General features: G+C 35.0%; 3 protein-coding genes across 4 annotated transcripts; all 3 read left to right on the top strand.

The window, feature by feature from the left end:
* The first annotated feature begins 1127 nt into the window (after positions 1-1127).
* On the top strand, positions 1128-8073 carry LOC149384306 (transcription factor MYB16-like). Its single transcript, XM_089628364.1, has 3 exons — positions 1128-1361; positions 2191-2320; positions 7452-8073. Exons 1-3 carry the CDS (start codon positions 1232-1234, stop codon positions 7945-7947), a joined length of 756 nt encoding a protein of 251 aa, XP_089484490.1. The 5' UTR covers positions 1128-1231; the 3' UTR covers positions 7948-8073.
* A 2116-nt stretch (positions 8074-10189) lies between these two features.
* Positions 10190-14871, top strand: LOC149384305 (uncharacterized). The gene is made up of 8 exons (XM_089628021.1): positions 10190-10363; positions 10894-11275; positions 11483-11754; positions 11835-12302; positions 12623-13228; positions 13472-13774; positions 13873-14021; positions 14602-14871. The coding sequence occupies exons 1-8, from the start codon at positions 10286-10288 to the stop codon at positions 14741-14743; spliced, it is 2400 nt and encodes a 799-aa protein (XP_089484147.1). The 5' UTR covers positions 10190-10285; the 3' UTR covers positions 14744-14871.
* A 5388-nt stretch (positions 14872-20259) lies between these two features.
* LOC149384304 (transcription factor MYB34-like) lies at positions 20260-23335 on the top strand. 2 transcript variants are annotated; one of them, XM_089628363.1, is made up of 4 exons: positions 20260-20575; positions 20724-20853; positions 20942-21068; positions 23173-23335. In XM_089628363.1, exons 1-4 carry the CDS (start codon positions 20443-20445, stop codon positions 23197-23199), a joined length of 417 nt encoding a protein of 138 aa, XP_089484489.1. In that variant the 5' UTR covers positions 20260-20442; the 3' UTR covers positions 23200-23335. The 2 variants fall into 2 exon arrangements, with proteins under 2 accessions (XP_089484489.1, XP_089484488.1); XM_089628362.1 differs by lacking the exon at positions 23173-23335 and having other exon boundaries at positions 20942-21682.
* The last annotated feature ends 3603 nt before the right edge of the window (positions 23336-26938 follow it).

Here is a 26938-nt window from a genome sequence, read left to right as displayed (position 1 = left end):
GGCCTCATTATACATTGGGCCGATCTGCAAATAAACCAATGTTATATTATCACAAGCAGTATGCCTAGTCCGTTGTTGCGGAATAATTAATATATTTTAGTTTGAAGGAATAAATATATAGAGATATGTTTAGAAATATTTAGGTATGAAAAAAATGTATTTAAATTTTTTTGGAGACATGTCTTTCTGATATAAAAAAATCGGTACGATTGAATACTACTTGTTTAGGGTTTAATCTCTTTTCTTTTCTTAAAAAATAAATAAAAAGTAAAAAAATTCTTAAAAAAAAGGTTAAAAAAAGTATTTTTTGAGTAGAAGGGATTCCTGTACTTTATATATATATAATATAATATTGCTATACTCATTGCTTTGACATAACCATAAACAATGATATTTATAATTATATTATATTAACAATGGAAATTTGTTATTCCTTACATACAAGCAAATCAAAGTAACAATGCAATTTTGAAACACAGAACTTACCATTCATGCCGACAAAAAAAAAATATATATTTTCACATTTATATATAACAACAGTCGACAATATAAGCTACATCGGGATCCATGTTTCCTGTATATCCGAACGATTCGTACACTCTCATTAAATTTAAATAAATATTTCGTAGAAGTTTTTCACTATAAAAAAAAAAAAAATAGCACGTACTACTTTTCATTATTGACTTAGTAAAATATTATTCGTAGTGAAGTACATGCGTTGAATATCACGATGATATTCTAATGCTGATCACTGCTAATTGCTCTTTTATACTTTTTTTAGTACTCTCAGTGTGTGTGGAAGTTTTATTTGTATTCATTGCTTAAATGTAAATACATTATTTTCTGGTATATGACGTACGATGACGTATGTTATCATCAATACCAGAGTCCGATTTGGTGGTGATATGAATCCGCACCACCCAAAATCAAAAGCTATGGCGGGCCATGCCACGTGGAGATGCTTAATTACTACGATGCCCTGGACCTCTGAACGACGCCGAGTAGGGGAACAGAAGGTCATTTATGTCAAACAGAACAGTAGCAATTAATGAAATACAATAATGATTAGTTTTTGGTTGATATACCTTAAATATATCCCCGTTACGTCTTTGTATGACTTCCCATAGCTTCTACAAGTGTTTTCCAATTTTATCTCTTATTATTTAATTATTATTTTACAATCTTTTCGTCTCGGTCTCTCTCTCTCTTGGATTGTCTGTGCTTTACAGGTATGACAAAGTCTATGTCTAATGAGGAAGGAGTGAAAAGAGGTCCTTGGACTCGCGAAGAAGATCAGAAACTTGTTGCCTATATCCAAAGGCACGGCCATGGAAGCTGGCGTTTCATGCCAAACAAAGCAGGTCTCTCTCTCTCTCTCTCTAGCTCTCTCTCTCTGTACATAGAATATATGTATAATATATATATAGATGTATATACATACATATACATTGAAGATTTAGAGAAAGCTACGAATTTGATATTCAATCGATAATGAGATAAGTATATATAGAAGGTTGATAAGATAATTAAATAAGGAGAATAATAATGATAGACTAGTAAGAAATAGCATAGACTTATATATATATATATATATATATATATATATATATAATGTACATATGTATATATATTCATACCTATCCGTACTCCATTATATTAGCTTTATAGTGTATGTGTGGTTAGTCTATTTTTATAAAAGTCATAGCACGCTAATAACAGTACACATTTTCTTAAAAGTAAATTATATGAGCTATTTCAAACTAATTGATTAATAAAATAGTCAAATTTTAAAAAATTTAATAAAATAATTAATTCTATTATTATAAATTTACTATACATGTCATTGAAATATTGACTCCTATCCTATATATAAACGGATCACTTTCAAAAAATTATTGATCAGCATCAAAAAATTTATTAACAAATAGTACTTACACAATTTTCAAAAATTTTATTATTTCACTATCATGTTTTTATAAACTTTGGATTCTTTTTTATTATTATAAATTTTGACTATTTTAAAAATCAATTAATTTGAATTCGCTATTAAAGTAAAATAGCGTTTTGTTCAATGTTATGTCAAAAGCTGGCATTTGTAAGTTGAACCGCATATACACAAGTGTTTGTGTTGAACATTATGTATAAATGGTCAATAATACTTGTATAAATATCGTATGGTTTATACAATAGGCCTTCAAAGATGTGGAAAAAGCTGCAGATTAAGATGGACAAATTACCTGAGACCTGACATTAAGAGAGGAGAGTTCAGCTTAATGGAAGAGAGAACAATCATTCAACTTCATGCTTTACTCGGTAACAGGTACTAATTACAAACATCACCAATACGTAGATTCACGTACACTTACAGATATGAATTTAACATTATACACTGGGTAAATGTTAAAGACAAGTGAATGGAAATGGAATTATAGTGTCGTAGCAATAGATTTGCATGGTCTTCTTTCTTACGTACATATTATCCATAATATTTAACATTTTGTTTGTAGCTGAGAGTCTATATATGCACAACAACTTGAGCATCTAGATTAGGTTATATTTGAGTCCCCTTTATGGAAAATAAAATATACTTTCGTCTTTATTTGTACGTATGCATATACTATCTACTGATCATGTTTTTTACATGGCCATATGCTATTTAGGATAAAAAAAAAATTATTTTGAAAGTGTACTATTAAAAAAAATAAAAAATAAAGTGTACCATTTTGGCTTATTCAATTGGCAACGAGAAATAAACCTAACAATTCTCATATATAGTTCAACTACTTTTGGCCTTATGATAAAATTGTGTGTAGTTAGGTTTGGTATAAATTGGTTTCAGAATCGCAAAGAACAGACCCGAGAATAATAAAATCCTGACCAGAGCAAATTGATTGACAGACCCTAATTCGGACCGTTAATGTAAAATTACCTTAAAATATAATGAAGCTACACCGATATATACATAAGAATGAGTACAAAAAAACCACTTGTAATAATATTATATAAAGTACAGGTCCGACTAAAATTTAGACCAAGATTCCAATCCACGTTAAAACGTGAAAGGTGTGTTTGGAAATAGTAAAAGATATTCAAAACCACATTTTCAGTTCAACAACTTTACTTAATTTTTATTTTGTACAGATTGTATAATTTTATCAGCCCGATCGAGGAAATCGTGTCATGTCTACGTCACGCTACACTTTCACTTTCATTCATAAATTCATATCATTTTCCATTCACTAAATACTAGAGCTATAAAATATTTTTGCAGTTAATGTGTGTAGGCTCTCTCTCTCTCTCTAACTTTAAAATATATATATCTAACTTTAAAATCGCATGTGTTGTAGGTTTTTCTAATTTTATAGCCAGCCGCTTACATACTCTTAAAAATTAGGTACCAATCTGAAACTCCCAGGAATTAATTATATATCGATCGGTTCCAGATACGTATTTAATCATCCCATTATTGAATTTATTGTCTCATGGTTATCATCAATATTTTCATCTTTTGGATTTGAAACGCTGTTAATTTTTTTTTTTACTAAACTTTAAGTACAATTAACAATAATTTTTTATTTTTTAAACCTTTATATTATACATTATTAATTAGTTCGTTGAAATTAAGATGCCACGAATTTCATAGGTAGTTATAATATGTTACAAATATAGGTATCACATGTAATGAATTTAAAATGATATTTTAGTTTGATTAATTCTCATTTCTATTTTTATTTATATATGCTTATAGTCGATCCCAAAATTAGATTTTTATACTAGCTAAGTATATTTGTTAATATGATTTTTGTAACAGCATATAAATTAGATGATTTAAATATAGTCCGATTAGTATTTTTTTTTTAGAAAAGCATATACAAATGTCCACGTCAAATAATCTGAATTATGTCCTCTAAACAAAGTTGTCATGGGTCCTTCCTTCTTTTTAGGGAGACTATTATTAAGGGAGAGGTAACTAATTAGCCCAATTTACCCCTTATATATACTTTAAGATATAATTAGAACTATTACTTAGTTAAAAACCTAGCGCGCTTATGAAACATGATATCTCTAATGAACTACGAGAATCACAAGACAAAGTCATGACAAAGAGAAACGAAATCCTTTTGAACCTGCACAATATATATATATATATATATATATATATATATATATATACAATATATATATTTAATTGCAATAATCAACTTTATGAATTAGGAAACAAAAGAAAGCTCTATAGATGGTAAATTTAAATTTACCATCTGGATTTTTTTTCAAATGAACCACAAAGAATCAGAAGAAAAATTCATGAAAAAATTATTTGACTTGATTGGAGAATCAAACCTAAAAACAAATTCATTTAAACAATATAATTCCAAAAAATCTAGGATTATTTTTGCGAATCCTAAAAAAATGAGAAATCAAAACTACAACAATGATATAACATAGAATCATAGAGAATAACCATAAATATAAGAGTTCATTAGATATATAGCCATATTAATTTACAATTCGAGATTGTTATTTAGTCAACGTTTAATAAATATATGATAAATAGCCACATTCACGTATTTACACGCTTAAATTGACATAAATACCCCACCATTTTATTTCAATGAAATAGTAAATTCCAAGAATGCCATGTCTTCTTTGTGGTTATTTACTAAATATTTACCAAACGTTGACTATATAACAATCTCAAACGTAAATATAAAGAATGAGACGGAAAAAAAAATGTCAATCCATGAGACAATCTTTGGTGGGTAGGCAATAATAAAAAATGTATATCTGAATGGTAAATTAATATAATTATTCTTGTAATTTTAATTTACTCAACGTTTGAAATGATGTGCGGTATCTTGCTTTCCACAAGGTTGTGGGAATGATTTGGTATTCTCACGTGCTATTTTCACAAATACCACTAATATTTTTAAAATTTTGTAAAAACTGTAAAGAAATGATTTTCTCAAATAGATAAAGTATCGCATATTTACCGTATCGTAAACTTTAAATATTTTTTATTTGATTTTACATTTCATAGCTAACATTTTAAAAGTGAAAAATCTAAAACATTTCAAAACAAAAAAAATTTGTGAAGGCGTCATTTTCCGTAAAAAAAAGAAAAAGAAAAAAAAAGACCAATTCAAAGGAAAACTAACTCGTGACACGAGTACCGATGTGAAATCGAAATGAAGAACAACACGAAGACACGCTTGCCTTATAACACTTGTCCTTGCCTTGCTACACTTGCCCCTGCCTTGCCACACTTGTCCCCGTCTTACCACTCAGCCAGGCCAGGCCCTGCCCACCCCCCAGTATGGTCATGTGCCACCCCGGCCAACCTTATCCCGCTAGGCCAGCATAAACCCTAAACTCTAAACAACGCGAAGACATGCTTGCCTTGCCTTGCCTTGCCACCCTAAACTCTTCACCCAAATTCTCTCGATCCACAACAATTCCCAAGAAAGATCCTCTCAAGGACACTCTAGATCATCTTTCTTCTTCGATTTCTCATCTCCCATCACACATTTCTCACCTTCCATCTCTCATTTTCTATCTCTCACTTTTCATCTCTCATCTATCATTCATGTTACATTGCTCTCCATCTCATCTTCACAAAAGAGAAGTATTCTCTTTCCTTTCTCTCTAGAATTGTAGGAGAGTCGCTTTTACCCCATTTTCTTTCACATATTTTCTTACATACAAAGACTCATACCATATTATACTACTTCTCATGGTGACTAAGGGCTCGTAGAAATCCATACCCTTCACCTATTTGAGAGGCACACTCCGTAATTTTCCTATTTCTTCATTATATTTAGGGAAGAGGGAGTCAAACCACCACCAAAGAAGGCTATTTGCAGGTTCGTCAGCGCCAAGACCACCCTTTTGCAACGTTCCTTGGGGGTTGTGACAATTATCGGGCTTGTCCCCATAGTCACACTCTCTTAACGACCAAAGGAAATGGTTTCCTTCACCACCACCATCTCGATTGACCATTCCTAAGAGATTTTCGGACTCGTTGCCATTATCGACCCCATAGCGACGTTTTCTTTGAGACCAAGGGAAGGCAATTGCTTCTCTCATGGCGTGCGTAACCGGACTCCTCTGCAATACGATGTCACATATGTTATTCGAAAAACCGCATCAAACAAGGTTTATATATTCAAAGGCCAAAAACATCTAAAACATTCAACAATATTAACAAGTGAAAAAAAAAATAGAAACTTACCGGATGAAGAAGATGAAGATTTCAAACTGGAAAAATATCCCAATAACAAAAATAAAAAAAATAACATTGGAGAATGTAGTAAATGAAAACTGTGGAGAAATATCCATGCATGAAGATTTCGACCGAAATAAATACTGAAAATCTTAGAAATATAATTGAAAAAGGAACATACGATTTTTTTTTTTTTTTTTTTTAATTTTTTATAAAAGAAACATACGAAATTGAAAGGTATATATGTACCGTTAGGAAATTGAATTAAAAAAAGTCTACCAGGGGTAAGGAGGAAAAACTATCATTAGCTGGGAAACTACAAAATGGGTTCAACCTTGGCTACCTATTTAAATTGTTGACAACTTATTACTATTGTAGTAATTGCTTTTCGTAGCTATTTTTTGTACTTTATCTTAAAAACAATATGTTTAAGGATTATTACTTGTAACTAATTATTTTTCTTAATGTTACCAGTATTTTGGTTTAAATTTGTTTACTGTTTTTAGGCTTTATTGAACTTTATTTACTGTTTAGAATTTTATTTTATACGAAAAATAATTGTTTACCGTTTGAAAAAGTATTATTTTGGAAATGATTAAAAATAGCCACTAATTTAGAAATGCTACATGAGATAACATTATTTTTATAATATCCTCATTAATATCAGCTTATTAATTAGAATTGGGAAAAGCCTTAGGTTATGATTTTATCCCTTAGTCTCTATAGCTTATTTCACTTTTTCCGTGTTAATTATTTACCAAAATATAGATGATAAAAGCATGTCAGTGTACATTGAGGGATGAAGACCCAAACGAAATAGAGATTATCTAAATTAATTAATGTAAAGATCTACTATGTTCATTTTGATAAATTAACAACTACAAGTTAATGAAAATATGTGCTAATAGATAAACTTTTGCGAATTAACATGAAAAAACCAACTAAAATATTGATAGGAAGTATATTTTCAATTTTAATAAAACATGTTATAATTAAAAAAAAAAAAAACGATAGTACGTAATATACTTGAAACTGCAAATCATAAAAGTTGCATTGGGCTAAATTTCAAACAAATATAATGACGATATACTTTGAATCACTATGTCCATACGTACTTCTCTAGCTCTTAGGTTAAACTTTTTTTTTTTTTTTTTTGTCACAAAGAGTAACTCTTTTGTATTTCAATTAAATTCTGCATGCATGCATGTACGTGAATAATTTGAATGTACAGGTGGTCAGCCATAGCTACACACTTGCCCAGGAGAACAGACAACGAGATCAAGAACTACTGGAACACACACCTGAAGAAAAGACTAGCCCTGATGGGAATCGATCCCGTGACTCACAAGCCGAGCCGAGCCGCGGCTTCGGACCTCTGCCACATGGCTCAGTGGGAGCGGACCAGGCTCGAAGCCGAGGCCCGGCTCGTGGCCAATCGGCGCCGAGCCAACGAACAAAGCGCCTCGGTGGAAGCTCAACCGCTCTCCTCCGAGCAGATACTCAAGAAGATGCCAACAACGTTTGCCCCGCCACGGTGCCCCGATATTCTTCGACTCTTCTCCGCCGGGTCCGACCCCTTTATCGGGCTCCAATACAAAAAATCCGAGGGCTCGCAACCCGTCCGTGGGGCCGCGGTGGACGAAGTGATGGACTGGGATATCAACACCTATTTGAATGATGTACTTGATTTGGTTGATTGTGGATCCTCAAACTTGCCAGAGTTTTGATGTTATATACGTTTGAAATTGTAAAATTAGTATAATGATAGCTGTAATTAAAAGATTGGCGAGAAGGACATCTCATGCGACGTGTGATAATTTTTTTTGTTATAAACTACTGTTTGGTTGGTTGCTTTGTACCTTCTGTAAGTATAATGTACTCGATGAGTATTTTCTTTTAGTGGTATAAGGTTAGGATTTCTTTCATCTTTAAAATTGCAATCCTCTTGATATATTATGCATATATTAAAAAAAAAAAAAACTATGTCTGGAGAAGTTGTACTATAACTAGCAAGTACCAACAAAGCGATTGTAATTTTGAAAGTAAAGCTCATTTTGACTTAAAGTTATATTGAGTGATTTCTAAGCTGTTTTAATTTCCTTAAAGTTAGTTTCTAAGTACGAGCTTGAAATTATTAGAAATTGTCAAAAAAATATATATACGAAATTGATAAAATTTGTTATAAATTCTAAATTATTAGAATTTTTTTAGTTACGTTTATATATTTGAAATTGTTTCAATTTTATTATTAATTTTAATTTTTTGTAGATATTTAGAAAGTTGGATTCGTTATAACTGAAATTGGTCCCAAAATGGACGAGAAGGCCAGGATGTGACGCGCGGGACGTTCCTGGCAAGCTTGCGTGTGGGCTTTGTTTGGAGTGGGCCAGTAGGGTATTTTGGGCTATCAAAAATTTGGCCCAACAGTGAGCGACAGAGAATTCCATATGGGGTTGTGTAGCATAGAAAAGATCGAGAAAGATTAGAGAGAGAGAGAGAGACGGAGGGTGATGTGTGTTTCGTACACACAGTGGTTATTTTTAAGCTTGAATCGTAGTTTGTCATTGAGCATTACTATGTTTTATGTGTAGTTTTCTCTATATTTTTAAGTTTGTGACAAGACGTGGATGCTTGTGACTTAACGGAGCTAATGGGCGCCGCACAACTCATTTTTCTTGATGTCAACTCTCTTTTTTTCTTTGTTTATAATCTTGGGCTCTATTTAACTTTGTTTATATTTTAAAGGGTCAAGCGATTATATAGCCAATTAGAACTTAAGTTTTTGCAAAATAGCCATATTTTGTCAACTATTAGCAAACTAGCCAAAGTAAGATTAATCTAGGTTGGATTAAATTTAATCATAACGAACTATAAAGACATAATTTAAAGTTTATGACAGCTGGATTAAAATTAATCGAAGCAGGATTAAATTTAATGACAATCTGGAAATCGAGGATCTGAAGCAGAACCGAAACATCTCCTTCTTCGGCGACGCGATTCTTGCGTCCTCGACGCTCGCGATGTTACCGATCGCTCTGTCGATCTTACCTCCTGTCGGACTCTCCGTCATGGTGGCGGAGGCGAGGAGATCGACGGGGATTCGGGAGTGGAATCGACGGCAGCCCCTCATCCACAGCAGCCTCGCCGCCCTGTTTGGCCGCCGTCGGAGCACCATCTTCCGCCGCCGCCGGAGCAGCCGCTGTAGCATCGGGCTCCGCCGGAGCCGCCTCTTCATCAGCCACGATCGAACGTGTTCTATTTGGAGAAATTGTGTGAGGACCGTGTTTTGTTTGGGATTTTTAGGGAATGATTTTTGAATTAGCTATTTTGTCTAACCTAATGAAACTATGGTTATTTTGCAAAAGTCATAGTTTGAATTGGCTAATTCATGCCATTTTTTCTATTTTAAATTTGTATTTATAAAAGAAAACGCAGATCATTTATAAAATAATTTCATTTATTTGTTTAGTCAAATAAATGTACAGAATTTAAAAAAAATTATATTCCCTTACTAATAATATCTACAACGATTTGGCACAAATTCATTCAACACGTGTACTAATACTTTTTTGTCTTTCTCTTTTTTATTTACGTAAATCCAATAATAGCCTCTTATTCTCTCTCTCTGGGCCCACAATCCATTTTCTCTCTCTCTCTCTCTCTCTCTCTCTCTCTCTCTCTCTCTCTCACACACACACACACACACACACACACACACACACACACACACACACGCACGCACACACACACACATCAGTAGCTCCTCTTATTTTCCTGACTCACAAACGCATGCGTATAGAATATAGATAGAGAAATTTCATTAAGTGGGCTTAAAAACCCATTAAATATCTCATTTAGACCCTAATATTGAAAAATATCTCAAAATGGACTTTTGTACCATAATCGGACAAAAATGCCCTTATAACCTATTTGAATCTCAACTCAGTCTCATTCCCCCCGAAAACAACTCATCTCTCTCTCGCTCACTAAAAAAAAAACTCTACGATTGTGTACGAGTCGGTACGACGGCAGACGATCTTGTACGAGTCGGTACGATAGATAACGATGGCGTACGATGGAAATTCTTCGAGATCCGGCGGCGGTGATGCTCAGAAATCCCGACATCTCAAAACGTCGAAAAAGGTGAGTTTTTCAACTAATTTCTTGTTAAATCTCATAAAAAATAGTCAGAATAGGTATTAGGACTTAGGATTTATCTGATTTGTGGTTATTTGAGCTGTTTTTTATCAGATTTAGAAAGTTAGGATTAAAAATTGGGGGCAGTGTACGATGATATTCATGCATCGTACGATGTCGTACGATGCTGTACGATGTCGTACGATGAAATGCATAGGTCTGTACGATGCGATACGATGGTGTACGATGGGTTTATGTTTTAAAAAAAAAAGTGTCGTACGATGCTGTACGATTCTGTACGATTATGTACGATGGTTTTTAAAAAAAATTAATTATTTTGTTTTACGATTCTGTACGATGATATACGATGCTATACGATGGTTTTTTAAAAAAATAAATTTTTGTCTTACGATGTTGTACGATGCTATACGATGATGTTTTTAAAAAATTTAATTTCTTGTTTTACGATGATATACGATACTGTACGATGCTGTACGATGTTTTTAATTTCTGACCTAATTTTGTTGTTTTTTTAGGACAATTTGAACTACATGTACAACGTCTCATTCCCGGGGCGTATCACGTACGGTGGGACGGGGATCTTGAAGCTTGTACGGAGTAGATTCGATGAGCTCGGGATAAAAGAACGAATCCTCGGGACTCCGTTCGAGCAATTTTTTACGGAGAGCGAGCTTGGTTTCTCACCGGTGCTCGTACATACTCTCCTTCAGAAGAAGATCGAGGCGACGGTACGCGGCGAGATACATTTTGGTATCGGAGGCAAACGGGTACGATTTGGACGCCTCGAGTACGCACTCGTCTCGGGGATGACTTATGAAGACGGTCCGACCAAAGCCGAACAAGACGAGCGAAAGAACGATGTATTGATCACGGATCACTTGAACGGCGTTGCCGGAAGCAAGTTGAGCGCGTTGATCAACGCGTTCACCATATGTCGAAGCCCTGACGCTGCGTTCAAGCTCGGGCTGCTCGTATTCGTCTACGGGTATCTTCTGGGGCAGCCGGCCAACAAAGCCATCGAAGAAAGGTGGCAGAAATTTCTATACATCGTTCAAGACCTCCCTTTCTTCTTCAAGATGCATTGGGGAAATTTGAGTTGGGCAGAGACGTATTCCAGCTTGTCGGTGAACCTACGGCGTTATCACGAAACGCTGCAAAAGAAGTTGAAGGACAAGCCAGATGTGGCACAGAAAGAGGCCAAGTACACATTGACGGGTAATCTCCATACCCTTCATTACTGGGCGTACGAGGCTATCCCAGAGATCGGGATGAGGTTCGGGTCGAACCAGGGGATTCGTGTGCCCCGGATGCACTCGTGGTCTAGTAATGTGCTCATAATGGGCAAAGACATCGAGGCGGTCTTGAATAAAAAAACGGTAACTTTTTATTATTTATCGTTTATTAATGTATTTTACATTATTTTGGAATATTGGTAACGTTTATTAATGTATTGTAGGTGGGTGTTCTTCAAATGCTGAGACCAAGGGCACCAGAGAAAGAAATGTTCACTCTCCTCGAGACACAGACGAGCAAATGTCTGTATCCCATAGACGTCGAGGGCGAAGATGCGACAGAGCCGCGAGACATCGAAGAAGAAATAGATCGAGTCGCGACTGTTGCAGAAGATGCCATCGTCGGAGACTCCGACGACGAACACGTGTCAGACACTCCACGTGTTCGTCTTGCTAGTCCGACCACTCCCGCAATGGGATCGAGGCCTACAGCGACCTCTCGCGCCGACATTCCCGAGGCCTTTGTCATAACACGGGAAATGTGGGGAGAAATGCGAGCTTCCCAAGAACAACTGCGAGCATCTCAAGAACAACTGCTAGCATCCCAAAAACGAATGATTCAGTCACAAGGGATAGTCTTACGTTCTCTTGCCACGACCGGCCGTAGAGTTGAGCGCATGAGTGTTAGACAGGTTAGAGTTTAAATTTAATTTAACGTTTTAAAGTTGAGTTTAAATTTAATTTAACGTTTTAGAGTTAAGTTTAAATATAATTTAACGTTTAAAAGTAGAGTTTAAATTTAATTTAACGTTTTAAAGTTGAGTTTAAATTTAATTTAACGTTTTAGAGTTACGTTTAAATATAATTTAACGTTTTAGAGTTAAGTTTAAATATAATTTAACGTTTTAGAGTTAAGTTTAAAATTTAGAGTTGAGTTTAAATTTTAGAGTTGAGTTTAAATTTTTTTGACAAGTTTAAATTTTGTGACATATTTTATTACTTTGACTTTCAGCTTTCTATGTGGAGGAGGCTGAACATTTTGTTCGAGGACGCAACGGGCTTGCCTGGGGGTGAAATTCCCACGACCCAAGATGATGGTCGTAAACGCCGGACCCCTCATCCTCCTCCTCCTCCTCCTCCGGCGGCTAGTCAAAAGTCGGCGTCTCCATCGCATGAGGCAGAGCCGTCTTCTACGCATCGCGAGTCATCGAAGAAGTCAGAGCCGTCTTCTACGCATCGCGAGTCATCGAAGAAGTCGAAGAAGCCATCTTCAACGCATCGCGAGTCGTCGAAGCGATCGGAGATCAGGCCGGTGACTTCTCCCAGGTTGTCGACGTCTTCGTCGAGTCCTCGTAGAGAAGACATTTCGGATAAGCTACGCCCGCTCACAACTCCTCTAAGGAAAAGACAGAAGGCACAGCTTACTCCGGCACGTCCAGATCGGCAAGTGCGACAGAAGACGTCGCGTTGGTCCGAATTCACTGATCCGACGAGGCCCAAGTATTTGGAAAAGCCGATCCCCAAGTTCAAGCCGTTGAAGGACGCGAAGCAAAAAGAGTTTGATAATTTCGTTAAGTGGTTGCGGATAAAAAAGTGGGACGACAAATTCATGGAGTCTGTTCGACTGAAGACGTGCGACGCAGACACGATTTTCTTCGACACGATATTGACAGAAACCAAATGGCTACATGATTCGGTACGTTATTATATAATTTCACTTTTTCCAATCAATTTAAAATAACGCTATATGTTTGTAATGTCTCAGCATATTGATGCTATGATTCACATGGTTCGGGCTCGCCAACGAGCTCTCGACGGTTATCGGCAAGACGTCCGAATCATGGATTGTCGGTGGGTCCAGCACATGTACGGCCGATTCAGAACGGAAGAAGCGAACATCAACAAGGCCATCGAACTGGGAGCAGAGCCCGAACCCGTGGACTGGGACATGAGGGCAACTATTAGCCCGATGACTGGGTATAGGGACGCCGATATTTTGCCTTGGGATGGTGCTCGAGAGATCCTGTTCGTCGTGAACTTCCAGAACCTTCATTGGTTCACATTTCGGATCGACATCGAGGCCTGGACCATTACCGTCTTCGACTGCCAAAAGGATCTCATGCAGTCGTCGAGACATCAAAAGGACTTCACTGAGCTGATGGAGGTACGTAAAATGTTATGTTATTCACAATTATTACCTTAGAGCAACAATTAATTAAATTATAAGGGTTACTTAACATTGTTAAAATGTTTATTATTCAGACTTGGAGTCGAGCATTTGCTAGGGTTGTGGCCATAGGTGGTTTCTTCAAGAACCATCCCCACTCTTACCGGGAAAGTGAACATGGTGAAATTAAGTTCACTGTGCCGACGTGGATCGTCGATGACAAGGTCCCACAATGTGCTTACAGGTAAACAATTATCTTTTTATTGACAAGTTATTTTACTAGTTATTTGAACTTTTTTTTGACAACTTTCTCTAAACAATCATGTTTTTATTGACAAGTTATTTTAGAAGTTTTTTTTTTTTTTTTACAAGTTTTAATTGACAAGTTATTTTACTAGTTATTTGAACTTTTTTTTGACAACTTTCTCTAAACAATCATGTTTTTATTGACAAGTTAGTTTAGAAGTTTTTTTTTTTTTTTTACAAGTTTTAATTGACAAGTTATTTTACTAGTTATTTGAACTTTTTTTTGACAACTTTCTCTAAACAATCATGTTTTTATTGACAAGTTATTTTAGAAGTTTTTTTTTTTTTTTTTTTTTTTTTTACAAGTTTTAATTGACAAGTTATTTTACTAGTTATTTGAACTTTTTTTTGACAACTTTCTCTAAACAATCATGTTTTTATTGACAAGTTATTTTAGAAGTTTTTTTTTTTTTTTTTTACAAGTTTTAATTGACAAGTTATTTTAGAAGTTTGTTCTTTTTTTCAAGTTATGTTTCAACTATTTGTGACAATTTCTTTTACTTATTCTTGTGTTGTAGCGGTGATTGCGGGATGTTCGCATTGAAGTATGTCGAGCACGTAGTACTGAACGAATCATTTGACACTCTTCAAAGTGAGAATATGAGAACGTTCAGGAAGAAATGGTGCGTGGACTTATTCTACAACCACCTTATCCCGTGATTTTGTATTTTCGGATGTTTATTTTTTATCTTTTTGGTTTTCTATGTAATAGTACCTTATAAACATATTATCGAGATGGTTTGTTGACTATTGTGTTTTTTATTGTACCTTATAAACATGTAATTCAATTAAAGAGATTCACAAAAAAAAACATCAAAAATTCACACATTCACAAAGGGTTTAGAACTCGAGACATTTATAAAGAACTAAAGTTGCATCTTGACGCCACTGACAAGCTTGCTTTTCCATCATAGCTTCATGTAGGATTAGGATAGTGTGTAACTAACTTGTTCATTCTAGATTAGGATAGTTTGTTACAAATAATCAATATTCTAGTTTTTTTTTAGATTCTAGCAAAAGTTTCCTTTTATTAAAAAAGAAAAATAGCTCACTAAGCTGAATTAAATTAAATTAACTAAAATAGTTAAAGTCAGTTACTTCGAACTGGTGAGCTATTTTTTTAATAAAATGAAACTTTGCCAATTTTTAAAAGGATAGTGGTCTATTGAGCTACTAGCCTAATTGTCCCGTATAAAAAGGTCCATGAGACGGATGACACTCCATTAAACAAGATAAAAAGGTGACTCAAATAAACGTTAAAGTTTTAAACTTAAAAATAAAAATAACACACAAAGTCTAAAGTTTTAATCCCTCCAAGTGCATGTTTTTCTGTTATGTCCCCTACCACCACATTTCCCGCATTTTCGCTGCACGACAATCTTTTCGCCTTGAGATGGGTATCGATTAATTCTTCTTCTTCCTTGTTTACTTTTCTTCGGTCGACCGGCTTGCTTCTTTTCAACGGGTTCCGAAACTTTCATGTTTTTTATCTCATCCGGGACATCCCATTGATCTTCATTGCCAACCGGATATATGGCTTCCTTGTACATCTCAATCCACGTCTCCTTCAAATAAAAGTCACTGCATAACGAGTACACGTCCACGCTTCGATGTTGGGCTGCTGCGATAGAATGCTCGCACGGGATATTCAATTGTTGTGGTAGTCCGCAAGTGCACGTCTTCGCCATAAGGTCTACATCGAAATCACCTCTTACGTCTTTGACATGACATTCATATAGACCAAGTCCGTACGCATTGACGAACTGTGCCTTACTATTTAGCTGTGCGAGATCATTTTGCCACGTTGGTGTCAATTTTGTGTTCAACTTGTTCGCTATCTCTTCTCGTTCAAAAAACCAAGTTTGGAGTGTGAATCGAATAAACTCGAGCAACGTCGTAATGGGAAACGTCCTCGCATTCCTTGTTTTGTTGTTGAAGCTTTCTGCGTTGTTGCTCGTCATTAGGTCGTACCTATATAAAACATACTTGATTTATATAATCAACGACATAAAAAATTCAGTACAAAAGAAGTTCTAGACTCTTACCGTTTTCCAGGAAAGAAAGCTCTGGCCCACCGATCGACACCAACTTCTTCAAGATACTTTGCCATCTCGACATCCTTACGTCTCAACTGTCTAAAATTAGCTTCGAATGCTGTTTTACTGAAGGCGTAAGCCGCATCGTAAAGTTCAAAGCGACAATGGTCTGTCTTGAACTTGTGTTGGACATTCAGTTGTAAATGATGGTAACATGCTCCGTGAGGGATACCAGGAAACACAACCTCGACACCATGTATGATGCTAACATGGCGATCGGATATGAACGCCAAATTAGGTACGTCTTCACCGATAGCTTCTCGCAATCTTCTCAAAAACCAAATCCAAGAAGCATGACACTCGCTATCTACAACTCCGAATGCAAGTGGATATAATTGTGAATTCGCATCCATTGCAATTGCGCAAAGCAACTGTCCCCCGTATTTTGTCTTCAGAAATGCACCGTCCAATGCTATGATCGGCCGACATGCTTTGAAGCCTCTACGACACGCCCCAATGGAAAAGAAAGCATACTTGAATTTATCACCATCTCACACAAAGTCTGTTAACGTCCCAGGATTCTTTTGCTTCAACATGTACAGCCAAGACGGTAACTTCTGGTACGATTGTTCCGGCGTACCCCGCACGTACCCAATAGCTTTCTCCCTGGATCTCCAAGCTTTCAAATACGATACGTTCACACCCCATCTTGTCTTCACTTCTTCCCTGACGTTATACGCCGAATACTCCCCCATAGAGTTAATTGAGTACTTGTCTTTAAATACGTGACCGATGACCCATGGTGCCGCTCCTCGATGGCCCTCTGTTCGAACAACACGCCCACATGAGTGTTTACCCTCGTACGACGTAATCTCCCACATCTCAGACCACTGCACGACACCCTTCAACCTCCATGTGCATATCTCGTTTTTGCATAGAACATACCATCTCTTTTTCGAAGAAGATTTCACTCTAAATTCGAAATTATGTTTCAACGCGTACAAGTGGATATGTTTCTTCAGTTCATGCTTGTTTTCAAATTGCTGCCCAATATATATTTCTTCTGAGCTACCTGTTACTTTCAAAGGTTAGTTAAACAATATGTGGTTTCATATTATACTTGAATCTCATTTGAATCCACTTAAATTACCTGTAGAAGAATGACTTGGATAATGACTCGGGTTTTCCTTCACAACATCATCGGCGCTGAACTCGGGTGCTTTCCATGAATAAGGAACGATAGGTGATCCGATCATCGGAGGTTCACGCTGACATTGACCCGATGGTTCACAATGACCCGTTGGTACCGTAAACGTTTCCACAAATTCTTCATATTCTTCGGGATTGGCAAATTCTTCAAATTCTTCACCTCTACCATTGTTATCTCCGTCATATCCATCACTATTCTCTTCATCACCATCGCAACCTTCGTTTTCATCACCTTCGCCATCTTCGTATTCATCACCATTGTGTCCATCATATTCGTCACTGTTGTGATTACAATCTCTATCACGCCTGTATACTTCGTCACCGTTTCCGGCACCCTTGTACTCGTTAAACAAGTCATCGTCACAGCCACCGTCTTTGTTTTCAATTATAGGATCTTTTTGTCGATCCTCGATAACAAGAGTATTCCGTTTCTTCTTCGGTTCATTGCGAGACACCATTCCAACTTCCACATCTTTCCCTTTACATAGTCCTCGATACGCAATAGGTGCAATGACCTCGATCTGTTTCGGTACCAAACTTACACAGAGTGGAAATCTATTACGATATTTGTGCTTCATAAAATGCGAAACATCACCATTGTCCTTCAAAACGGCAGGACCTACTGGAATTGTACCGACTTCGTATGGGACTTCGAGTTTTAAGTCGAACGCGAATCTGTCTAACTCGAACTTCTCGTATAAGAAATCTACTAACTCCGTGTACGTTACCTCTTTCGGAATTACGAATGCACGAAATTCTGCATTGGTGAAAACCCATTGGTGTCCTTCCTTCTCCCAAGTGCCGTTAATCATGATAAAAACTGCAAAAAAAAACAGTCAAAACTATGCAAAATAAGCTTCTATATCGCACACCATCGTACTGCATCGTACAACATCGTATACCATCGTACACTATCGTACATCATCGTACATCATCTTACTGATAGACATCGTACTGCATCGTACAACATCGTATACCATCGTACAGAATCGTACATTGTAAAAGAGGCATCGTACGGCATCGTACAACATCGTATACTATCGTACACCATCGTACAGAATCGTACAGAATCCAATTTTTTTTCTAAATTTCATCGTACACAAATTTAAATTTCATCGTATACCATCGTACAAACAAGTTAAACCCAGATTTTGGACTTTGTTTTCAGATCTGATCGATTTTTTATGCTACATTCTATCATATACATTCATAAACTTTGTAAAAATGATTAAGTTAGTAATCTTACCCATGATTCTTTTGAAACCCGCTTAAGTAGAGAAGATTTGAGTGGATTTGAGTGGATTTGAAAGAGTTTGAGCGAGTGTGAGAGTGAGAGTGAGGCTGAGCTGATATAGTCTCAGGGGCATTTTTGTCCATTTTCGGTACAAAAGTCCATATTTAGATATTTTTAAACATTAGGGTCTAATCTTGATATTTAATGGGTTATTAAGCCCAATTAATGAAATTTCTCTATAGATACATACATTACATGTCATGGCATTATTTTAAGAGAAATGGTCTAATCTGCCACCAATTTCATAACATTTTCTCATTTTCCATCAAAATGCTAATTTTTCTCAAAATGCCACTTTTATGTCAGCAATGTTGACATCTATGTCAACAATGTTGACATATAATAGTGAAGAACAAACATAGATGTCAACATTGTTGACGTAGATGGTAGCATTTTGGAAGAAAATAGCATTTTGATGAAAAATGAGAAAATGTTATGAAATTAATGGCAAATTAAACAATTTCTCTTATTTTAAACTCTTTTAAAAGAATAATAATGATAATAATCAAATTCAGAATATATACTATTTGTCATGTAGTTATTATAGTAGCCTTTAATCAATTCAAACATTAGTGATCCGAAATTAAGTACTATTAACTAATTATACACCTACGGATAGTAGTTTTTATTTTTAATTTTACCATCTTTTTTATGTACAGCTAATTAAAAAATGTTAATTTATTTTATATATATATATATATATATATATATATATATATATATATGAACAAATAGGTACACATATTGAAAAGATAGCAAATATTAAATATAAAATAGATTGTGTTTAGTGTCCTTCATAATTAAAGTAATGAGAAATATGACACAACAATGATATTACATATTAGCCCATTTATGATTTAACGCACAAATGATATTACTGATCACCCTCACAAATAATTTCATTATATAATTGGATGAGTATTGTAAGTAAGTTTTTTTTACGAAATATATGTAAAAAATTATCTAGGATAAAATAGTATGATATTTGTGACACGTTTGAATAAAGTTCAAATATTATGTTTTAAATATTAACATTAAATTGGAAAACAAGTTTTTCTTTTATGGGAAGTAGATATAGTTTAACATTAGTAATTCAATAAATCTCATGTCATAATTAAAAAGAGGGATAATTTTATCGATTATATTCTATTATCTTTTGAATAAAATGTGACAAAATAAAGATGAAAAATCTATTTTAATAACCAAAAAACAGGATAATAAATTTTGTTATGACCTTTAAAATATTTTATTGAAGAATATGTGAAAACATATTGTCATATTTAAAGAGCCTTATTAAAATATATAATCATTCTCACTTTCTTAATTTAGTCTTCTACTATATTAGATATGTAAATATGCATATAACTACTTTAAATCCAATAAAGCAGTCTTAAAAAAAAATCCAATAAAGCTAAAATCAAGACAAGCAAAATCCAATATATGACAAAACGACGAAAATAATTATGAAAAAAAAAATCGTAAAGAATAGGAAGCATAGCCCTTGTTATATAGTGTGTGCCCACAATAGAAGACAAAAGTTGTATGTATATAATGGAATCATCGATTTGAGTATACTATATATATATATATATATATATATATATATATATATATCTATGATTTTCTTTTTCACCGTCGTCCATACGAGGTTACATAAAAGATATGTAGCTAAGAGTGGTTCCTAACCCATAATTGGGGGGGACCTCTCATTCACACAAGAAGAAAAGAAAAAAGATTGATTTCACAAATTTGTTTTTTTTTCCTCTCTCCTTTGGAACGACTTTTGGAAATCACATAGGGCTACTCAAAGGCAAAGGCATATGGAAAGACCAGCCTGTTGCAACGTCGATGGGGTGAAGAGAGGCACGTGGACGGAGGAAGAAGACCTCAAGCTCTCTGATTACATCTCCAAACACGGCGAGGGAGCTTGGCGGAATTTGCCCCACCAAGCCGGTCAGCATTTAATTATATATATATATATATATATATATATATATATATATATATATATATATATATATTTACGTATCTCATTATTATTATTATCATGGTTGTGTTTAATATATATACCTTTTGACTCGACGCCAATCTTATATATTAGGCCTCATGAGGTGTGGGAAGAGCTGCAGATTGAGATGGGGAAACTACTTGAAGCCTGGAATCAAGAGAGGAGAGTTTAGCCAAGAAGAAGACCAGACCATCATTAGACTCCACGCTTTACTCGGCAGGAAGTAGGTTATGTACATATATCTATATATGTATATGTACATGTGTATCATATGAGAAGTCATTCATGTAATTATATCTTGTTATGTAAAGGTGGTCCACCATAGCCAAGTCATTGCCTGGGCGAACGGACAACGAAATCAAGAACCATTGGAACAGCAAGCTCGGGAAGCGCGTCAACACCGACGATCGAGCGACGTCAAAGAAGCCGAGTAAAAAGGTAATAATTAACAGTCCCAATGGTAAGAACGATGGAGAGATATCGCCCTCGTTGGCCTCTTCTAAGCTAGTCAATGTGGTCGCCGCAAAGGTCGGCGCTGTGGGCCCGGTGGCTCATTTAGTGGCCCAATGTATAGGTGAACCGTCAATACTTTTGCCAACTACTGATCTAAGACCGGACAAAAGAATTTGGTCAGAGTCACCGGAGCAAGCCACGAGGCCTATCTCCGGCGCCGCTCGGCTGCTCAACCGAATGGCAACAAAAATGTCGCAAACAAAAGACGGCTCTTTGGAAAGCAGCTTATTAACTTGTCAAGATATCTCTGACAAAGCCGAATGCGATCATCTAAGCCCTAGTTTAGCGTTTACGGACAGTCAATTTTCAGTGGATGACTATCTCGTAGAGTGGTTCGACGCTGATCAAGGTCATGACAGCTTGTCGGTCGATATACACGATGACGATATCGAACTCTCTAGTGGCTCTATAGAAGCTATGCTTTCTGAATTGATGTCTTTTAACGATGGAAACATAAACGATTGTGTATGAGATCTTTGTAAGTTTATGAATTGAATGCATGAAATGTTATAATTTGAATTAATTGAAACCCTCGTTATACAGGCACTATTTCAGCCTACTTATTAGGACGACAATTTTACTCATATATTCACGTGCTCGCAAGACTTTGCCGACAAAGTTTTACTTGAATAGATGCCGACAATGTTATATTCACGTACTCGTTTGAAATTATTACTATATTTATGAATTCTAAACCAATTTTAATATATATATATATATATATATATTTATTAATTTAAGTATTTTTTTTAGATTTGTATATTTTTTATTAATAAATTTAATAGTAAATGAGTAAAAAATATTTATGAGTTACTCAATAACTTTTAAAATTTTATCCGGACTCAAACTCATTAAAAATAAATAAGTATAAATAGAAATTAAAAAAAAAAAATATGTAGGGTTTGATTTTGAAAGACCCAATATATCATATTCATTGTCATTTTTAGTTTCAATCTTAAAAAGTTTCCAAAACTGTTCTCGGAGATATGGTATGCAATTTTTTTGCTGCATGAACAAAACAGCTATTTAGAGAACTAAAACATGGTGACGCAGAAAATAGTAAAGAACCAATTCAGACTTATCCAAGATTAGATACCATGTGATTTGTTTCATCCAACCAGAACCGACCATGTGGTGTGTCTATCCAAAAAATATTCATCTATGGTCCTAGCACAAAATTACAGGGCCTAATAATTTCGCACGTTTCTTTTATCAGCTACAGGTTATAATCATATTATAAATTTCTGACATCAATAACAAAGTAGTGGTCCAGTACAATGAATGGTTATATTATTTTCTCCGAGAGGACCAGTTGTGATTTTTCATAAATTGATCATTATCTCTATTTATGACGAGAAAGCATGGAGTTAAAAGCTGTATAGATGTTTTTGTTTTGTACAAGTTTATGTTTCTTATGAAGACTTTGTATCCCATTGCCTCTATACCAAATATCATCCATATCAATCTTCTCCGAAATTCAAGTGAAGGCATCTGATTCATCGACCTCTATAAAATATATATTTTATAGTAAATTATTTAGTTTGAGAGAGGTTGCTCTATTTAGTTATTCACGGCTCGTGTGAACAAATGGCAAATACTTGAGTGAGTGTATGAATAAAAGTAAGTGGATTTCAAATTAAGGAGATTGTGAGTTGAAATTCACATATAAATTTCAAAAAGTAGAAATCAGAAAAGACATCGATCGTGGATCATTAAGGTAAGACCGTTATTATTTTCTACCATTGATTCACAAGTTTTCTTTAAAAAAAAAAAAAACCATCCTCATGTAGATGATATTACATCGAAATGGATTACCAATGTGTTATTTATGGTATAATTGATCAGTCTATTTATCAATTTACGATTTGGACCATCCCGTCACACAAGGTAAATACCTCGTGTGACATTTCAACATATTGTGACATTTCAACATATTATAGAATTTCTATTGGTATCACGATGAGCACCCATCATTATTGGGTGTACTCTTTATGGATCTAATCAGCTTTATTTTGGATTGATGTTTCAGGGAAAGATGATTCCTAAGCCTACCTAAAGTGCTAGATGGAACTAGCAATTATATATTCGAAGGTGAAGATACGTGCATTTCTAAAGCATATTAGTAACATGGAAATTTGTTCTTTCTAAGGGGTAACTGTGGTCGTAGGGTTTCTTCATTTAAAAGTTATCATTTGGGCCGAAAAGCCCAAGAATTCAAATAGGCCATGTGGTCCAATGACATATGGAGATGTTAAACGACATTATCATTGTCGTCCATCATTTATTGCTGATAAGTGCATTTTATATACACTTTATCTTGTGCTCTTAAGCTTGATTCGAAGCGATTCTTCAGGAGTTTTTGATAATTTTTTGTTGTTTTCTTTGTTCTTATAGGTATTTCATGAGTGTTGCAAATTTTCCGTACGTAAGTGCACGTAGTCGCAAAAGTAGTACAATTGTAAGAACAAGTCGATCCTACGATGAATAAGCTTAATTAATAGCCAAACCAAATAGTGACGAATTGACCCAAGAGTACAGTGATGATGATGATGACTAGGACGAACAAATAAAATAAACAAACCAAATAAATGTCGATTTTACGATGATGAGAGGCAAGGGCAATGGTTTGACAAGTCTATCCTATTATCGGGATTCGCGGAAATAATGCTCAATTTAAACACTTCTACTTTGCTAATCACGTTCACGTTAATAGTATTGTTGAATCTCTCTCGAGCATCTAACAACCTAAACCTATGCCGGAATATTATCTCTCGATCTCAACTCCTAAAAACACGGCTAGCATTGGTCACAACAACAAACACAACTCTCTAGTTATTAGGAATGTATTGCAATAAATTAATTCAATCGCACAATCAACCTAATCTTTCTCAAGCATCAAGTCAACCATAATATCATGAACGAGATAGCTAATCATATTTAAGCATTGCACACAGAATTAATTTAAACAAATCGAGATAGACTGAATGAATACTTCAGTTGCATAAAACAAAATCCATAACCATGTTCAAGACTTGCTACATCATGGCCCTTAATGGACTTAGTTCATAGTGAAGAGAGTAACAAACGAAAAATATGAAAAACTAGAATTCATAAAATTAAAAAGCAAACAATATTCATAATCAAAACGGAAGTTCTAGAGATAAAAGAATAGATAAAAACTATTATCGAAGATGGCTTGAATGTTGAAGAAGCGGTTCTCCAAAATCTCTTTCTCTCCCAAGCTTTTCAAAATAAAACAAGAACTAAAAAACTAAAAGAGGCAAGATGTGCTCTATAAGAATCTAGGTTGTTTAGATAGATTTCCAATTAATTTTTGGAGTAATCTAAGTAATTAAATTTGATCTGACGGCTCAAAACGCTTTAAATTCGCTAATTCAAAATACTGATAATCAACTCCGCGCGGTGCGCACATGGGAGGGCGCGGCGCGCACTGAGCTTAAGGGGGGTTCGCGTAACGCGTTGGAGTTGTTTGGAGCTTGGCGTGCATTCCGCGCAGTGCCCGGATGTCCTAACTTTTCTTTCTTCATGCGCAATTCTCTGTCTCGACTCTCCTCGAATCCTGGATGCTTCATGTTGACGGGAAATAACTCCAAGGAGAACTCATTTGAACTTGTAAATCACCATGAACACACAAAACCATACAAAAATACTTGAGAACTAAGAATAATCCAAGTCTGAAAGTAGTAATTATCGCATATGAAAAGCTTCTATCAATGGGTTTAAAGTTTTTTTAGTGCAATGGAGCAATTTTGGGATATATGAAGACTTTTTGCAAAGTTTAGAGCGAAACAAGAAACATGACGCCTTCTTCTGCATGATTTGAGATTTTGAATTGAATATTTTGGATGATCTTATTCCAGCATTGTATATATCTTTCTCTTAGCTTTTCAACGCATATTTATTTGTAAATATCGGACATCGAAGGAAGAAGTTATGGCTGATTCAAAATCACTGCGCAACCCCAGTCAATTTCCAGAGAGTCGCCGCTTTCCAACATGGCCATGACCGCGTCACGGTACCCAAAGATGCTGTTTTCGTGAATTTCCCCTTTTTGAAGACTTTTTTACCCTAGGATCTCATTTAAGGATCCAAATAGCTCTAAAAAATACCATAAACCCTATACAAACGAAATAAGGCACCCAAAAAATAGATATTTCCTTTATTTTTAGTTTTGTTTGGCTTGCTTGAGAGCTTTGGAGCTTGTTCTTTCTCTTCAACTAGTTTCTTCTCTTTAACTTCTCTTAACTCCTTTAATTATTTATTTTTTTGGTTTATTTCTTTTGCTTTCATGTTTTTAATTATGCACTAGATTTCTATTAGGGCTACCATGTAGTTCGGACTGATGTTAATACTTTGATGATTCCCTAATAATGATCTATTTCTCGTTTTCATTCGTGTTTGCTTGATTGTTAGTCGTGCAAATTGCAATGATCATTGATTAGCTACCTTTCAATTGTTATCTAGGATCGTTTGTTTTTTGAGACAGAGTAAATTATCGTGCTTTTGAATTCTCGTTCTTTATGCGTGTGATTGTTTTAATAGGTTAAAAGCCGAGAATATAATAGTTTGTCAATTGCATAGGTTTGCTAGAGCGCTCGAGAGAGGATAACGAATATATTAGAAAGAATGAGATGTAACATAGGAAACGAGCCTACATTAGATAAAATAGGGATAGCCTTTGTAATCGGTTTATGGTAAAGTCGTGGGCCTGCTTTTTCTCTGTATTTAAACTCGTTTGACTTATTGTTTTCTTGTCTTTTATTTAATTTTAGTTTATCGTGATATTCACTCATCATACTTTGGAATCAGTTTGCAACATAAGTTAGACTAATCGTTAAAATTACTAGTGTATGTGGGATCGATACTCGTACATCACGTACACTATATAATATTTGGGCGATACGTGCGTTTACGTGTGTGATTTTTCGAAAAATTTGCCACGTATAAGCGGTAGTACATTTGGGCCCAACCCACCTTCACAAAACGAATCTAGTCTGTCTTCTTCAAGAAGCCTTTACGAAGTTGAATTGTACGAAAGATATGCTATTCTTCCTTAAGATCCGGATATGATGACGAATTCTCTTGGACATTCAACCAAAAGATACGACGTAGCGTCTTGAGAGTAGACAAAGGAGAAGTAATCAACTCGTGTCCCTGTACATTGCGCACCTCGTAGTTGTAGACATTCATTTATTTTTTCCTAATATTGTTACTATTATTTTTCTCTCAGTTATATGCTTGAGCCTGTCATTCACTGTTTGAATCGTTTGAGCTCGATTGTAATTGAGATTGCCGCATCAATAAAATCATTTTATTCTTCATTTAATATCATTATTATTTATATTATGTGAGTTTATTATTGTTTCTATCCGAGATTTTTTGAGATCCACACTCTAAATCTAAAATGACACTAATACATGCATATATATATATATATATATATATATATATATATATATATATATATATATTCGTGATTGTTGAGGCTCGATTTCAACATCAACAATCACCTCCTCAATGACACCGATAGCAAAAAGATTGATAAGCTAGAAAAAAGATCGGTTTACTGAAGAAGATTATATTTTTTTTTTTTGGGAATTCCATAGCCCTGAATGCTATACAATAGAGTTGCTACAAAATCGTCTTCAGGCGGATATAATACTTATGTCGGGCCGATTCTTGAAATTTATCATGAAGGGACTTTTAAACTTCAAATGTTACATTCAAAATAGGGATGCATGACGATGAAATGACACTAAGAAAAAAGGGCCTCT

The sequence above is a fragment of the Urtica dioica genome, chromosome 10 (genome assembly GCF_054948205.1).
Source record: "Urtica dioica subsp. dioica isolate 48M chromosome 10, U.dioica_male_clone48M_v1_H2, whole genome shotgun sequence".
In the NCBI taxonomy this organism is placed as follows: domain Eukaryota; kingdom Viridiplantae; phylum Streptophyta; class Magnoliopsida; order Rosales; family Urticaceae; genus Urtica; species Urtica dioica.
The sequence above is the reverse complement of the archived record's forward strand: the minus strand, read 5'-3'. Positions and strand labels throughout refer to the sequence as shown.

Bases quoted from the DNA above. Each gene is read 5' to 3' on its own strand.
- LOC149384304 (XM_089628362.1), top strand. From the start codon at position 20,443: ATGGAAAGACCAGCCTGTTGCAACGTCGATGGGGTGAAGAGAGGCACG. The intron at 20,576-20,723 runs GTCAGCATTTAA...CTTATATATTAG, and splicing joins GAATTTGCCCCACCAAGCCG to GCCTCATGAGGTGTGGGAAG. The intron at 20,854-20,941 runs GTAGGTTATGTA...TGTTATGTAAAG, and splicing joins CACGCTTTACTCGGCAGGAA to GTGGTCCACCATAGCCAAGT.
- LOC149384306 (XM_089628364.1), top strand. From the start codon at position 1,232: ATGACAAAGTCTATGTCTAATGAGGAAGGAGTGAAAAGAGGTCCTTGG. The intron at 1,362-2,190 runs GTCTCTCTCTCT...TTTATACAATAG, and splicing joins TTTCATGCCAAACAAAGCAG to GCCTTCAAAGATGTGGAAAA. The intron at 2,321-7,451 runs GTACTAATTACA...TTGAATGTACAG, and splicing joins CATGCTTTACTCGGTAACAG to GTGGTCAGCCATAGCTACAC.
- LOC149384305 (XM_089628021.1), top strand. From the start codon at position 10,286: ATGGCGTACGATGGAAATTCTTCGAGATCCGGCGGCGGTGATGCTCAG. The intron at 11,276-11,482 runs GCAAGTTGAGCG...TGAGTTGGGCAG, and splicing joins CTTGAACGGCGTTGCCGGAA to AGACGTATTCCAGCTTGTCG. The intron at 13,229-13,471 runs GTTCGACTGAAG...CGGTGGGTCCAG, and splicing joins ACGACAAATTCATGGAGTCT to CACATGTACGGCCGATTCAG.